We start from the raw sequence: 15,387 nt of genomic DNA, 5'->3' as shown, positions 1-15,387 counted from the left end.
AGAACTGCTTCTCCCATACGGGGTCACGGGGAACCAGAGCCTACCCGGTAACACAGGGCGTAAGGCCAGAGGGAGAGGGGACACACCCAGGACGGGACGCCAGTCCGTCGCAAGGCACCCCAAGCGGGACTTGAACCCCAGACCCACCGGAGAGCAGGACTGTGGTCCAACCCACTGTGCCACCGCGCCCCCCTAAATATCCTTACACATCTTAAAAATTATTTATACAAATGGATTAAAAATCTGTGGATTGAATACCATGTCTCAGCACCAGAGAAGGAAGTAAACAGGAAGGGCTCCAGGAAATTTTACTTAATTCCTAGGTACATATTTTGTAAAATTCTCCTTTGGGTTAAAAAAGGGTGATGAAAACATAGAAAATATTAGCCATCACAGTTACATTACCATCAAGGAATGCAAGGCCAAAGTAGAAGTGTTCCACCAGGTTGGCATGGGCCACCACCATGTCGAAAACATCTCTGCCTCTGGAGCCCACGTCACACCTGACAAGGATGCACTGTCCACTGGGCATGGTTACGCTGAGCTCCCGCTGGGAGGCACCAAGCTTCCCCTTCTTGGACTGTGCTCGGTGGGTGACAGAAAAGTAGAAGGAATACAAGAGGAGAAATGAGGGGGATGCTTGTGGCTAGCAAACGCAAGACTGATACTCATGATCACTGCATGTGGAAAGTGCGGGACACATATTTACCACAATAGACCCAGGCAGCTCCAGCACGATCTGTGGCTCCTCCAGCATCCTGACGAATTCTGGTCCCAGACCCTGCAAGGAGATGCACACACCGCCGCTGGCTGATGTGAGATGAATGTTAAAGGGATGTACCAGGGCACATCTGAGTTCTCAGTGAGTTGCAGCACACCCTGCCCCTGGGTAAACATGTGACTGCTGCGGCGACCTGACGTGTGACCTCTCCTGTGCCAGCGAACAGGAGCTGTGCGTTCTAACGAAAATGCCCTGTTACATAAGCTTGTTGTGGCACTTGCACTGCGTGCATCTTGTTACTGTTCTTATTCTAGAGCATTCTTGTATAGACACCCTTAGGCAGAGCAACTTGTTTAGGTTATTGTTTTACGCATCCATTTAGACATGTAGATATTTTGAATGGTTAGAAACACAAAGTTCTACCAATAGGCTACTCCTCCAGAGTTCACCCTGGTTTATCAATTACTTTTTGACCATTTAATCATTAAATTAGAACGGAGTAGGAGTGCAACGTGAAAGTTAGAGGGAAAGCTCCATAATTCCATAAGATTAACGTAATCCAAGAGCAGATGTAGTTTAGGAGTGATCATAAGGTTAGTAACACGTTGTGCTTTACCATTAAGTCAAACATCTTTTATAATTTTCACAACTATGATTTATGAGAACCTTGACACTGAGCACACATGCTTGTGTAGTCATGAAGGAGAGCTGTACCTTTGCCTTCTTCTGGGTGAGATTGAGCGAATACTCGCTGATGGCAAAGAGGGGGTTCGGAGGCTGGGGGTCAACCTGGTGGGGAATGTCTAGATGATATGTGCTCTGGGCCATACAGCTGGTGTCACAAACCCTGAGACTGAAGCCTCTTGGAATCCTAGGAGGACAACAAGCCACCCAATTAGGAACTTTTGCTCAGAGGATGACTACAATAGTAGAAACATTGGCTTACTGAGGATTATCTCTCATTCTCACTTTTACACTTTCATGCCAGCCACTGCTTACCACTGATGAGTTCGCTGGGAGAGGCCAAAGGAGTAAGGAAGAGGAAGCTACCTTTCTGATAACCACCAGTAACCTCTTTGGTGAGGGAGCAGAGGCAGAGTGAGACACCTGTTTACCTGCCAAGGTTCGCTCTGTTTGAGGGTGAGCCCTTGTTAGACTTGGACCATGCTGCTTGATAACATGAGTCTCCTGTAGAACCAATGGGGAAAACTAATCACTCAAGCCAAAACATTCGGGAGAAAAGTTATAGATGAATGAATGAATTTGACCCTACAGCAAGACAAGAGCTGCTTAAACCAGACATATTTCATAGTATGCTTGCCCTTGGCTCACCCGTGTTTTCCTAATACTGTCTATGAGAAAAGGGTTAACTTGCCTCATGTCACACCTGTGAAATATCTTAACTATACATTTAGAGTTGTATTGTTGTTTTACAGTTTATGCCAATGCAGTCAAGAGCTCATCAGTTTCAGATCAGTGAGCATATTAGAACATGGCTCACTTCTACTCCCTTGGTGCAGCCATTTTTAGTTTATTTGTTCATTTTGCAGATGCTCATATCCAGAGTCATTTACAAGGCGAACAAAGTAAGATATTATACGTGTGTTTCTTAAGTGAGTGAAAGGCTGGTAAAGAATCATGCTATTAAACACTAAAGCTAAGGCAAAGAAAGATAAAATGTACAATAAACAAAAGTGTTTTACCTATGTTCAGACAAAAGGAAAATCTTATGCTTTAAAAGTCACCAGAATTAAACAATCTTGATGATTGCTTTCCGGTTACAACACATATAAAATAAAAATAAGTTCAAATATTTAATTATGGATTTGAGCATTGCATACATTAAATATTTTAACATTAGTATATGATAAAGGTTATGCTGAACTACTGTCTCTATCATATGGCACAGCTAATTTTGAATAATTAATAAAACTGCATTTAGAACTATGTACAGTAATACACCTGGAATATTAAGAATCAGTGAGCTCAGCAAGTCATTTCAAAGGCAAACTTGAGTTAATAACAGGAAAACAGCTGACCTTCCTTTGTTTCTGTGTCCATGGGGAAGGTGGAACTTTCTCCTGATGTGACATTAGTCTCAGAGCAGTCAGCGTGAGGTCCCTGGCGACCTGTGCCCGGAGAAGGACAACAAAAAAAGACGAGAGAGGATGGGAGAAGCACCTTCAACTCCATGGTAGCGCAGGAAAAGGTGGCCAGCACTAAGCACATCAACACACCTGGCGGTTTGACATAAGCATCCATGCTTACGCCTGATTACAAGCTATCAGGAATCTTAATCTTGTGTTCGGTTTAGGATAAACCTTTAATCCTATTGTGTATTGAGTGCATTATACCTGTGGATAACTTGGTCTGCAGTGCAGTTTGTTTTGTTTAATCTATAGCTATCATTTGAACCTGGGATTTCACGTAAGACAGAGTAATGTGAGAAATTGCACAGTTGTATACATATAAACTGCTCAGTCACATGTGTTCACAGAACCTGTACAATTTCCAGTACAAAAGAACAAGAAGCCAGAATTTATTGTTTAGCCATGTGCACAGGCCCAACTTGAAGAAGCAGTGAGAGGATCTAGGAGGGGTTCAGCTATGTGTAACACTCCACCCTACTGGCTTCTGGAGTTGTCAAGTGGTCCATCCCACTCTGTGTGTCCCCACTACACTTACCACTCAGTTGTCCTCACTGTATTATTATTTATTCATTCCCATCAACCCTTTCTCCAAAGTGACTTACAATGTGATTTTTTGTATTCTAAAATACTGAGAATTATTTACCCACTTATACATTTGGGTAAATTTTACTGAAGCAATTGAGTATAAGTACCTGAGTACTACACCAGAATGCGGAATTCATAAGACAATAACTCTAGTGTGCTACCAGCTGCTGTCACTATCAGAGAATACAACACCAGTAGACCCTGTTCTTTACTGATTTACCACTCCAAGTGTCCACTTCTATATCAGCAGACCTACACTGCTCACTGTTAGAACTTACCATGTAGTCTCTCCCTAATCACGTGGCTCCGGCCACTCAGGATGGCCACATCTTCTGTCAGGGGCGCAGGGTCCATCTGCACGACACGACAGAAAAGAGGGACTTCAGCACACGTTCAATGGAATGTCACCATGTGGGATTACACTTGGATGAGGATCCCCAATATTAACAATACAAGTGGTGACAATCATATTTTTTTTCCAATGACATACTGCATACTATAAAAAAAGCTTCCATCGGGATTTAAAATGACAAAAAAAGCTGTTTTCACTGCTTTGGTCTATTTCCATACAATGCTGATACTAAATGTGGAATGCATCTGTGTCTGTTCATTGGTTTGTATGGATGTCCTGCTCACTCAATAATGTTTCAGCTTTCATAACTCTACACCTGCAGCCCCCATCTCGTCTGCATCTCAGGCACCCCCAACCCACACACAGCTCTTTTGCGTGTGAATCCCTGTGGTATACAGCCACTCTGTGAGCCAGCAGTTCAATAAAATAACAACAGCGGTTCATAAAAAGAAACAGTGGCCTAGAAAGCAAGTCAAACAGTTCACTGGGGACATGTCGGCATCGGGCTCATTTTACGTTCTGCTCCAGCAGTGATGTCGCTTATGTTATTAGAGACTGTGGAGGGCCCAGTGCTTTATGTGTGTTAGGCCATGGCCTGGCCACTTCCACAATGATCGCTGCAGTTGAGCACACCTGAGCCACTACACACAGGGGCCTGTCCTGTGGCAGCTGGGCCTCGACCACTCAGCTGGGTCAGGTGCAACTAGGTCTCAACCACTTACTCGCTCAAACTGAGTTACTACAAAGCACCCTAAACTTGAGCTTCAGCTTGACTGGAATGTCGCTGCTCTCCGGCAAAGTTAAACAATCTTGGCAATACCTTCCTGAAACACACATACCTTCAGAGTTAATATTAGGGCACTAATTCACAAAAAACGACTTCAAACGCACACACATTTTCTGAACCGCTTCTCCTGTTCGGGGGTCACGGGGAGCCAGAGCCTAACCTGGCAACACAGGGTGTAAGGCTGGAGGGGGACAGGATGCCAGTCTGTCGCAAGGCACCCCAAGCAGGACTCGAACCCCAGACCCACCGGAGAGCAGGACCCAGGCCAACCCACTGCGCCACCGCACCCTCTGATTCTAAATGTTAACGTCTTAAAGATAAGTGACTATCTATTTGCTGATGTACAGTACTGGTGTTTTGGCGCCACACTGTGACTGTTCCCTATGTAGAACCAACACCATTGTGGTGTGTGAGGTCATGTCCCTGTGTACAAATGCTAAAATGCAGGACACTGCAGTCAGTATTGTGCTTTTTAAACCCTTTAAACTGTTACCATTTAGCAAAGAAAGCTCTTCCCAAAATTGGATCATCTTTACAACTAATTGCATAGAAAAGCAAGAATCTTTAGTGATCAGTTCTCAGCATATACTACTTGCTCTTTTCATATTCATAACACTTTTTATATTACTCTGTTATTCAAAGTAACTCAGAGAATCCTATCAGAGTTTATAGTGGGTCACGATAACACTTGAAAACAGTTTCTGGGGTCAAGTAAAATAATGTGTAATATACTGTAAATCATGTTTTTACATAACACAAGAAGATACGCTAGAGTGTAAGTAGGTGTACTGCATATTTACTGTAATAGTACAAACAGTAACAGAAGGCTTAGAAAAGGACACACTGCATTGTCACTACACACACACAATCTGAACTGCTTGTCCCATACAGGGTAACAGGGAGCTGGAGCCTAACCCGGCAACACAGGGCATAAGGCCAGAGGGGGAGGGGACACACCCAGGATGGGACACCAATCTATCGCAAGGCACCCCAAGTGGCACTCGAACCCCAGACGCAGAGGAGAGTAGGACCCAGTCCAACCCACTGCGCCACCACGCCACTACATCCCCCTCTGCATTGTCACTAATATAAGAATAAACAGTTTCTGCAGTAATGGTGGGTGACAAAAAAGAACAGTTCGAATGACAATGTCTGACAATTTCTTAATATTTCTGTGTGATATGAGTAGGATGTACATTTCCATGCACAAAGGTGAAGTGGAACAAATGTGGTACTTTCACTCTTTTCTGCACAGATACTGTACTGGAGTTTAAGACCCATCTGACCGTTTGTGCCACAAAGTTAATATGCCTGGCAACTCAACATAATGAAAAAGCCAAAACATGTTCCTATTTTAAATGAATTATCTTCTTTACCAAGCTACTTAATTGTACTTTTAACAGATGATGTGAGACATAAGTTTTGGCCAGCTTACTTCACAGTGTGTGAAAATGGGGCTACAAATGTGACATTTCATAAAGACAGTTTTACAGTTTGTGTTATGGTGGGACTCGTAAATCAGACTGATTTCCATTTACAAGGTTACATAACTACGCTCTCCAGCAATTTTCCTTTGTGATTTCTCCGAGGCTGAAATTATAAAACCAACTATTTTACAACCTCAGGCTACTATCGAGCCTGACTGAGTCTCCTCGTGGACTGAAATGCTATAATAATTCTGACTCTGTTGTCTCCAACTGTTTTATATGCTTTTAAAAGCCATTTTATTAACCATATAATAAAGATTTATAGTTCTTACAGTCCGGTACAGTTTCAACTCTACAGGCCAATAATAGGGTTTTTTGTTACTGTTTAAAAGTCACATCTTATTATCTATGTGATAAAACTGATTTAAAGTTTACAACAGTAGAGAACTGCTTTAAATTAGAATATGAAATTAAAATACATTAATTCTAAAAATAGCCAGCTACTTCTATAAGGTATTGCAATATTGAAAATACAGCACTTTACTACATTGCGTGAAACAATCAGGTTTAATATAATATTAAAGACAATATTTTATGGGGAGATCAGCTATCATTAATACCATTAAGTTACTACAAATTTGCAACGAATTTCCTTTCAAGCTGCAAGCTAAGTACTGTTTTTGTGTTACATACACAAACCTTTATTATGAGTTGTGTTCTTAGCCAGTGCTTAGAGTCACTAATAAATCATACAGTGAATTGTGCAATCCAGATCCAAATGGTCATAAACAGCACAAGGAAAAGTACAGTATCATATGTAAAGTAAATACCTTTTAAAGAATTAAATCTGACACCCAATACAATATAATGTGCAGAGGTAGATCAAAAAACAAGCTACAGTATACTTAAATATTGAAACCCTCTCAATCATAAATGCACACACGGACACACACACACACACACACACACACACACACACACACACACACACACACACAGCATCTGAAACAGCTTGTCCAGAGCAGGGTTGCGGCAAGCCGGAGCCTAACCCAGCAACACAGGGCACAAGGCTGGAGGGGACACACACAGGACGGAACGCCAGTCCATTGCAAGGGACCCCAAGTAGGACCTGAACCCCAGACCCACTAGGGAGCAGGACCCAGCCAAACCCGCTTCACCACCGCACCCCCTTAAATCAATCAGTCATAAACATATTCTTAAAAATTTGCTTAACATGATTTACTTTAAACTATAACAAATACACAATTATGTTAAGACAGACATACAGGTTCAGTGTGATTTCAGCCAACTGAGTGGTGCTCATTTTCGTGCCACATCTTCCTCGCTGCACAGTCTTACGAACAGAAGACAGCTTTAAAAGAAGTAATGAACTTAACTTGACAATACTATGTATATTTAGCACCCATAACTCTGTTTGCCTTTGAGACACCAGTGCTACTTGCTATGCCACAATAATTGCGTTGTTCTTGTGGCCCTGAAGTTTACAAAATCTGCAAATCTCAGTTTTTCTATATTTTACTTTCTAAATATAGTAAACTTTTGGTTGGAACTTATTATTTTTTACTTTAGAGTGGAGGGGGGAAAGTATCTTAATTAATCTGAGAGCGCAAAATAGTGAAGAGTTTACAATAGAACTTTACAAAAACTATTAATATGCAAATACTGTCAATCAAGGCATGGCCTACTTCCTTTCACAGTACAGATTTCTGATATAATTCTGACTCTGAGACTTACAGAATGGTGAAAAACATCTTCTGCCAACTGTTTGATGACTTGGCTGGCAGGAGGAAGGGCAGCTGCATTGTGGTGCTTCTCACACGTCTCCAGAATGGCTGTCAGGCTGACCCGTCTGTGAGCCATGTCCTCACACATGCTTAGAAGAAGGCAGTTCAGATGGTCACTCAGCTGGACAGGCTGGAAGAAGAGACACAATCGCTTACAACTGGGCCACAAATGGGATCTGCGGTCAGAAGAGAAGCTATGTCATTAAACGCAGCCATACCTGGTTCTGGGGAAGCTGATAGTCTACAGACCAGTACAGAGTCATCCCCAAAGAGTACACAATCACCTGAACACAAAAGATTTCTGATGTCATTGAAAGTAAAACAAATGAAACTGCATATAAATACTGGCATATCTAAGACATCACAAAATTCCGAAAATAAATTGAAAACACGGTTCCAACCAAGATACCATAATGTGCAATTTCAAGGATAATGTTAATTGTGACCAAATCTTGTCTTTGGTTGATGAGCCTTCATTTTATCACTATGTATCAAGGGAATTTCTTGTATGAACTAGAGCTTGAAGATTAACAAGCTTTGTGATCTGATACCACTAGATGGTGGTATTTTCTTCTAAAGGGTAATCGGTTTATGTGTTCATGAGAGGTCTTTCAAGGTGCAAGGGATTATTGTGTGCTTTCCAAAGTGCAAAAGTCATGTTACCAATAATAAAAATAATATAAATAACCCATCCATCCAGAATAAAGCAGGCAGGCATTTAAACTGATGTAATCTGTGTGTTCGGTTCAAGGCAATTTAAGCCTTCCTCCAGTCTCTAAGGTACTACGTCATGTGCAACCCAGACATTGTTGACTGTTCACCTTCTCCATAGCCAGCCTGGTGGTGACGGAGCGGCCCTGGAGCATCTCAGGAGCTGTGAATGAGGAGACTTCACTGGAGACCCCACAGCTTTTAAATGCAAGCTGACCATTGGCAGATAGCAGGAGAGACCAGGGGCTGATTAAGGTGATGTTGCCGATATTTTGGCCTGACCAAGAAAGAGAAATCAAGGAAAATATTTCATGCTCACTGATGCTCAGAGGTCAGGGCAGTATCTCCAAGATTGTGTGCAATTATAAACGGACAGCAGAAAAGGATGAGATACACCGATACCAAATCATCACTTTTACAGCACACATGTTCTGAAAACATAACTGCACACTTGTCTTGATGTCATTGCGGGAATTTCACATTGACTCCTACTTTCACGTTCTTGTAAACTGACTACAAACACAAGACATATGCGGTATTTACGCAGTTTTGTTTTTAAAAAAACTGAATAACTCTCGTAAAAGGAGATTAAATTTCAAGGTTACAGCCCTAGAAGTTTATACTTTCCTTCTGAAGTTACACACATTAAAACAAGCCCTTAAATATATACCGCACATTTAAACCAAAGAATCTACTTATTAACCTGCACTACATTTGCATTACATTTTTTCATTTAGCAGATGCTTTTCTCCAAAGTGACGTATATCTCATAGAAAACACAATGTGTACATTACATTAGGGAAAGAGAGACTTAGATGCAGATGCATGATTTCTAAAGTACAGTTTGTTACTTTCCACCATATGATCCAATCCAGATCACATGAGTAGCTGCATACATATAGTAGATCTGTTTGTTGGTGGACTGCATTTTTCTTCGAGATGTACGTCACTTTGAAGAAAATCATCTGCTGAATGAATGAATATAAATGAAAATGTTTATACAACAGGTTTATTAGAGTTTTTGTACTGTAAAATGCAGCAATTTTATCTCCACAACAGGTATTCTGGTAAATTTTTATGCAGCTACTTGTGTGATGAACACCAGTGCACACGGTGAAGGAAAAGTCATTATTGATAATGAATTAATGTATGAAAATATAAAATTAAAAGATAACTGTACTTAAGAATCACATCTGCAGCTATGTCTCTTTCTCTTAAGGTAATGTACAAACTGTATTTTCTGAGATGTATGTTGCTTTGGAGAAAGCGTTTGCTAAATAAATAAATGTAAATGTGAAAACAGTTTGCTTCTTCCTTAAAAAACAAACTACGGTATATACTTCCTACTTTCTACTTACAGCCACGTCAACAGTCTCAACAAGTCACAACCATCGATTTAAAGTGACTTGTTCCTCATGTGACGATACAAATATTTTCCAGTTTATTTTAAATTGTATTTTCTTCCCCATTTTATTTTCTAAAATTTCTAAAAAATGTGTTGTGCAGTCACTTTGAACTGAATTTCTGTATTCAGATGTTAGTTAAGAGCAAAACACACACATACCGAGTAGAAACAGAATAGGGGCCATTCCACAGCCCCAGTCTGATACTCACCTGTGTTCGAGATGAATAGATGGTACAGTCAATAGGTTCTAAGACTGGCCAGTGTGTGACACTGCTAAGCTCTTATTACTGATGGCTTGCAACCATAGTAGCATCACACAGGAATCATTGTTAGAACTTGCTGACTGTACCATGTGAAGCATGTACTTATATTCACTGTTGCTATTTTCAAGAGTTGTACATAACCTTACAATTGAATAAATCAAGGCCATATCTGTTCTATTGAGCTTTCACTGATTGTATGGATATAAAGAAAGTTCAAAGTGGCCCAAAGCTGACAAATATTGGACTTGACATGAGTATACGATGAGTCAGTCAACACCAACGAGAGGTTCATTTTTTCTGCAAAGTTTTCATTTTAATTTTGATTGGTGTTGCTAAAATATTAAAAAAATCCTTACACGTTTTTCTGGGGTTTATGCCCTGTTTGACACCCTGTGCTTTTGGGAAACAGAAGAAGTGTTACAGAGTATTTCTTTATTTATTGTAGCCGTGTCTGAGGTTTCTTACAGAACCCAATCCATTAAAAAGTTTACAGAGGTATGTCTTATTTGCCTTTTATTGGTTATGGTGTGGTAAAAGTTACCTTGGACTTATGAACAAAACATATGACAAACAGACATCTGGTCTCAGTTATCTTGGTAAGTTTCAGAATAAATGCAGCATCACAACTGCAATGGGCTGGTGTCCCATCCAGGATGTACCCCCAAGCCTGGGACCCAGTGATTCTGGGATAGGCTCCAGATTGCTGTGACCCACACCAACACAAGAGGTTAGTGAGTGGAAATGAGCAAAAGCAGCACATTGACCACTACAAATAGTACTACTATTATTATTAAATTAGCTGTTATGTTTATTACTACAGTGGGAAAAACCATTTGTTAGTAATGCTGCACAGTACCTATGCACTATTCAGCATCTCTAATGTCACAGTGTCCATGTGCTTTGCAGAGAGAAAGACATAAGCAGTGATTTTGTGAACTTTATTTCTTTATACCACAAACATCTGTGAGCTACAGTTTATTATTACAATGTCTCTGTCCTGGGTGTACTCTGCCCAATGCCACCTGAATATTCTTGGAACATCTGTGACCCTGCACTGGAAAAGTCATTATTGATAATGAATTAATGTATGAAAATATAAGATAAAAAGAACCTACAAAAAATCCTTTTAATTTATATATTTTATAAAATATGTTGGTCTTATCATTGTCATGCAGAAATACATGTTATATTTTGGTATTTGATTTCATGGGACATTTTATGGGTGATTTTTCCATGAACTATAATAATTTCACCCCTTCACAGTGGAAATTTGCATAACTGGGTGATTTAATTGATCAAATTAACCCTGTTGTGTGGGTGTAGAAAGTGAAATGTCAAACCCGTCTTTGTTTCGTTTTCATAAAAATGATGATTCAACTTTAAGCAAACATATAGCATCATAAGCTTTCTAGAAATGTGTGGGCGACAGAGAAGACAGAGCTGTTATTGTTCCACAGCTACACGTGTTTTTCTGAATTGTCTCCTTAGAATGAAAGCAAACAAATAAAAGGAAAGAGCCAACCGTAAAAAGGAAGCAGTCTTGTTTGACAGCAAAGACAGCTTAGAGACAGCTAAATGTACATACCTTTACAGGACAAGTCGACCAACGACTCCAGACTCCCCATCAGGAGAGACCAAATCTCATCTTCCTCCAAGGGTCCACCCCTCATTTCCAGTACCTCTGCCAGGGTCACGAAAGTGGTGCTCATCCTGCAAGACAAGAGCCAAGTCTAGACAAAGAACTCTGACTCTAGTATGACCCAAGATTTGTCCCACCTGGTAAACCCAATATGTTTTCACACTTTTCACTCCAAACTAAACATTTTTCACGAGTGGCTTCAAGGTCTTGACTTGGTGTACTCACGAATTGGCTTTCCTAGAGCAATGACAGTCAAAAAAAATATCAACATTTGACAACAAACAAAAAGCTCTTCCACTTTTGGTTTTTTAAAAGCTGACAAGTTTTTAAACCCAATATATTTTCACACTTTTTCAAACTTTTCACTCCAAACTAAACATTTTTGACAAGTAGCTTCAAGGTCTTGGCATACTCACGAATTTGCTTTCCCAGAGCAACGACAGTCAAAATATTTAACATTTGACAACAAACAAAAAGCTCTTCGGCTTTTGGTTTTTTTAAAAGCTTACTGAAAATGAAATTTTTTAAAAATTTAACATCTTTCTCGGAAATTACCCCACAAGGTGTAAGAAAAAACACACATGCATACTTAAAATTATACACGTGTAAAATTTCTAGAGAAATTTCTTACGAAATTCGAGCAACAAAGAAACATCAAACAGTTTCTAAATGTGACACAAAGAATATTATTAAAGGACCTGTTTAAACAGACAAAAAAAACACTAAAGTAAAACCACGGAAAGAAAGCTGCCATGAATTTAAACAAATGGTGGAGATTCACGACATTTATTACATTTTGTTGAAACCTTAATCTTTTTCATGTGGTGCTCTGAAGGACAGAGAGGTCTGCGAAAGGCACAACGACCAAGTATGAAAAACAGCTACGTGATTAAAATACTACCGTAGATTTTCGCACTGCTCATCTAGTAACACGGTACCAACTGAGTTGTGACATGGAGCACAATGCTCATAAAGTACCAAGCAACTGCTTTGTTCATCATTCGCATCTATTTCATTAACTGTGCTGCTAAAAGTTGTGTAAACAAGACTGACAAAGATTAAAAAGTAACCTGCAATTAGCTTTGCCATGATTATTTCCACGTATCGAAATAATGCCCTCTCCAGGGGGAGGAAATATGTGGCACTTGCGAACAGCAGCCACAAGCCTGACGTGGAGAGAAGCCCGGGCAGCTCCCGAAGTGTATTTATATTTAGTTAAGGCCTAATCGCTGGAAGCCATAGTGCCCTGTTATTCTGTGCTGCCACAGAAGCTCCCATTAAATCCATTCAGCAGGGAGAACATCATAGCACAACTGTGCCATCACACAAGTCCAGAACCTTGCGCACACGCACACACACACACACCACCCTTTAATGTGAAATAAAACAATCTTTGTGTGCACAAAATTCCACTCACACCTTGCACTTTCACCCCATTTACTGGGTGACTTAAGTCTTGTGATTAGCCACAAACTGTTTTAAGTCACATCCAGGATGATGGTAGTGCCACAGAAGGCAGATAACCGATAGCATGAAACCTTAGAAAATTGCGAGAGGGGGGGAAAAAAAAAAAAAAAAAAAAAAAAAAAAGAAAAAACTACGGCACAAATGTGAGCCACTGCCTCTGGAAGTTCAAATCTCTGACGTGCTTAAAACTGAAGTTACTCCAGTAAACCAATTTGGCCAGCTGTATAAATGGAGAAGTGATCTTAAGTAACAAAACACTGTAAATCGCTTAGACAGAAGCTTCAGTGTGGTGTAGGATAGGGCTCCTATATCTGGATTTAGAGTATTAGAGGTTCGAATCCCACCTGCTGAGATTCACTTTCCAAACGGCTCACACAGAAATAACCCGTGTGAGTGAATGGGTAAATCATAATCAGCTGGAGAAACAAGCCTCTGATCATAAATGAACAAATATGAATGATCGATGAGCGGTTCTAGACCACATGTCCAGTATGAGGTTGTCTTCATTACAAAGCTGAACGTAAGTGAGCAGGTTTCAATATTAACACAGAAATAACATTGAGAGAGGTCAAGGTTGCACTTGTCTGGAGTAACAAAAATAATTATATCGAAGTATGGCAAGCGCGACAGATTTTAAATCTTAGTGATTTCAAGTCTTACATACAACTATATATCAGAATACGATTACTTATACCTACTATGAAGTCTAAGTTCAGCAAGTTTTTTCTTTTTTTTTTTTTTTTTTTTTTTTTTTTAAAACTTAATTACCACAAAAATGTGTATAATAACAAAAAAAACGTTACCTTGTCATTCGATTTCTGGTGATGCCTCGCTTCCTGTAATTTTCTCAGCCGCGCAAAAACATTCCCTTCAGTCACCGCATGCCTATTTTTGTGTATTGTTGTCTTTTTTAGTGTTTTACTCCCGGTAACGAAGCTCCACCGCCCAAACAGGTGAACTTTCAGCGGGCATCATTTCCACGTGTTATGCCATTCGCTGTCATATTGATTTTCCCCACCGCCCGTCCGCGCTGCCTCCGTGGCTCTCAACTTTTCTAAATTGGCCCTATTTTTAGACCAACGCAGTAAGAACTCAATTGGATTACATGGGCACTTTGACAGGTGACAAGGCAGCCAGGCGAGCCGAGCGCCAATGGCATCGCTCGAAATATTTTAACACAGAACCCAATTCGCCTAATCTGTCTGACGTTCGCGATATGCCGCGCTATATTACACTGCCCTCTAAAAGACGGGCTCTTTATTCATTGACTAGCATTACACCTTGCGTGGCGTCCCAAAATAAAAAATAATCTGTGAGGTTAAACCCTTTATTATAAGGGGGACTGTTGGTAGCGTAGTGGTCAAAGCTACTGCTTTTGAACCTAAAGCTCGCAGGTTCGAGCCTCACCACTAGCTGTACGCTTGAGCAAGGTACTTACCCTAAAATTATTCTAGCAAAATTACCCAGCTGTATACATGGGTAAATAATTGTAACCTCAACCCTGTAAATCGCTTTGCAGAAAAGCGTCAGCTAAATGAATAAATAAATGTAAATGAGTGTCCGGGCAGCCTACGGTCATAGGCATGCTTCATGACTTTCTCGAAAGGAATTAAAATGCATTAAAACGGGGAAACGGGACAAGATTGCAGGCATTATCAGTGATTTTCAAAAATACGAGTGAAAGCCTGGAGTTGGACCAAGGCCATCATTTGTGTGTACACAAAATAAGACGGCGTCACGTCACATAAGGAATATCCCCTTGGGACTTTCGCAAAATGGAAGGATAGAAGGATCAAATTTAAGGAAACCGCAACTGCGAGTGTTTGGGGGAGATTTGCTCATATTCACACCGTAAGTACAAGTTACATAATATGACACACGATGCAGTATGTTTTCCATTAGCCTATTCATTTCCGTAGGTCTGCCACCTACAGTTGGATACGCTTCCTTTTTGTCTAAGGCCGGGGGGGGGATTGCGTCAAAAAACACTGTAGTCCACGTTGCCGTCTGACCGAGGCGCAAAACGACGTGACGTTGTACGCACAAGTCCCGCAGTGATTGTGACGCATGTATTG

The 15,387-nt window shown here is 40.5% G+C and overlaps 1 protein-coding gene across 1 annotated transcript in view; it reads right to left on the bottom strand.

The window, feature by feature from the left end:
• The window catches only part of ptpn20 (protein tyrosine phosphatase non-receptor type 20), a 33,388-nt gene extending 21,473 nt beyond the window's left edge, over positions 1-11,915 (bottom strand). Inside the window, exons 1-10 of the mRNA XM_029254102.1 lie at positions 11,792-11,915; positions 8,649-8,815; positions 8,046-8,111; positions 7,778-7,957; positions 3,735-3,810; positions 2,761-2,850; positions 1,837-1,909; positions 1,436-1,592; positions 710-781; positions 406-580 (exon numbers count right to left, since the gene is read on the bottom strand). Coding sequence (XP_029109935.1) covers positions 406-580; positions 710-781; positions 1,436-1,592; positions 1,837-1,909; positions 2,761-2,850; positions 3,735-3,810; positions 7,778-7,957; positions 8,046-8,111; positions 8,649-8,815; positions 11,792-11,915 — 1,180 coding nt within the window. The remainder of the gene's footprint in view (positions 1-405; positions 581-709; positions 782-1,435; positions 1,593-1,836; positions 1,910-2,760; positions 2,851-3,734; positions 3,811-7,777; positions 7,958-8,045; positions 8,112-8,648; positions 8,816-11,791) is intronic.
• Positions 11,916-15,387: the final 3,472 nt, after the last annotated feature.

This window comes from Scleropages formosus, chromosome 8 (genome assembly GCF_900964775.1).
Source record: "Scleropages formosus chromosome 8, fSclFor1.1, whole genome shotgun sequence".
NCBI classification, from domain to species: domain Eukaryota; kingdom Metazoa; phylum Chordata; class Actinopteri; order Osteoglossiformes; family Osteoglossidae; genus Scleropages; species Scleropages formosus.
The sequence above is the reverse complement of the archived record's forward strand: the minus strand, read 5'-3'. Positions and strand labels throughout refer to the sequence as shown.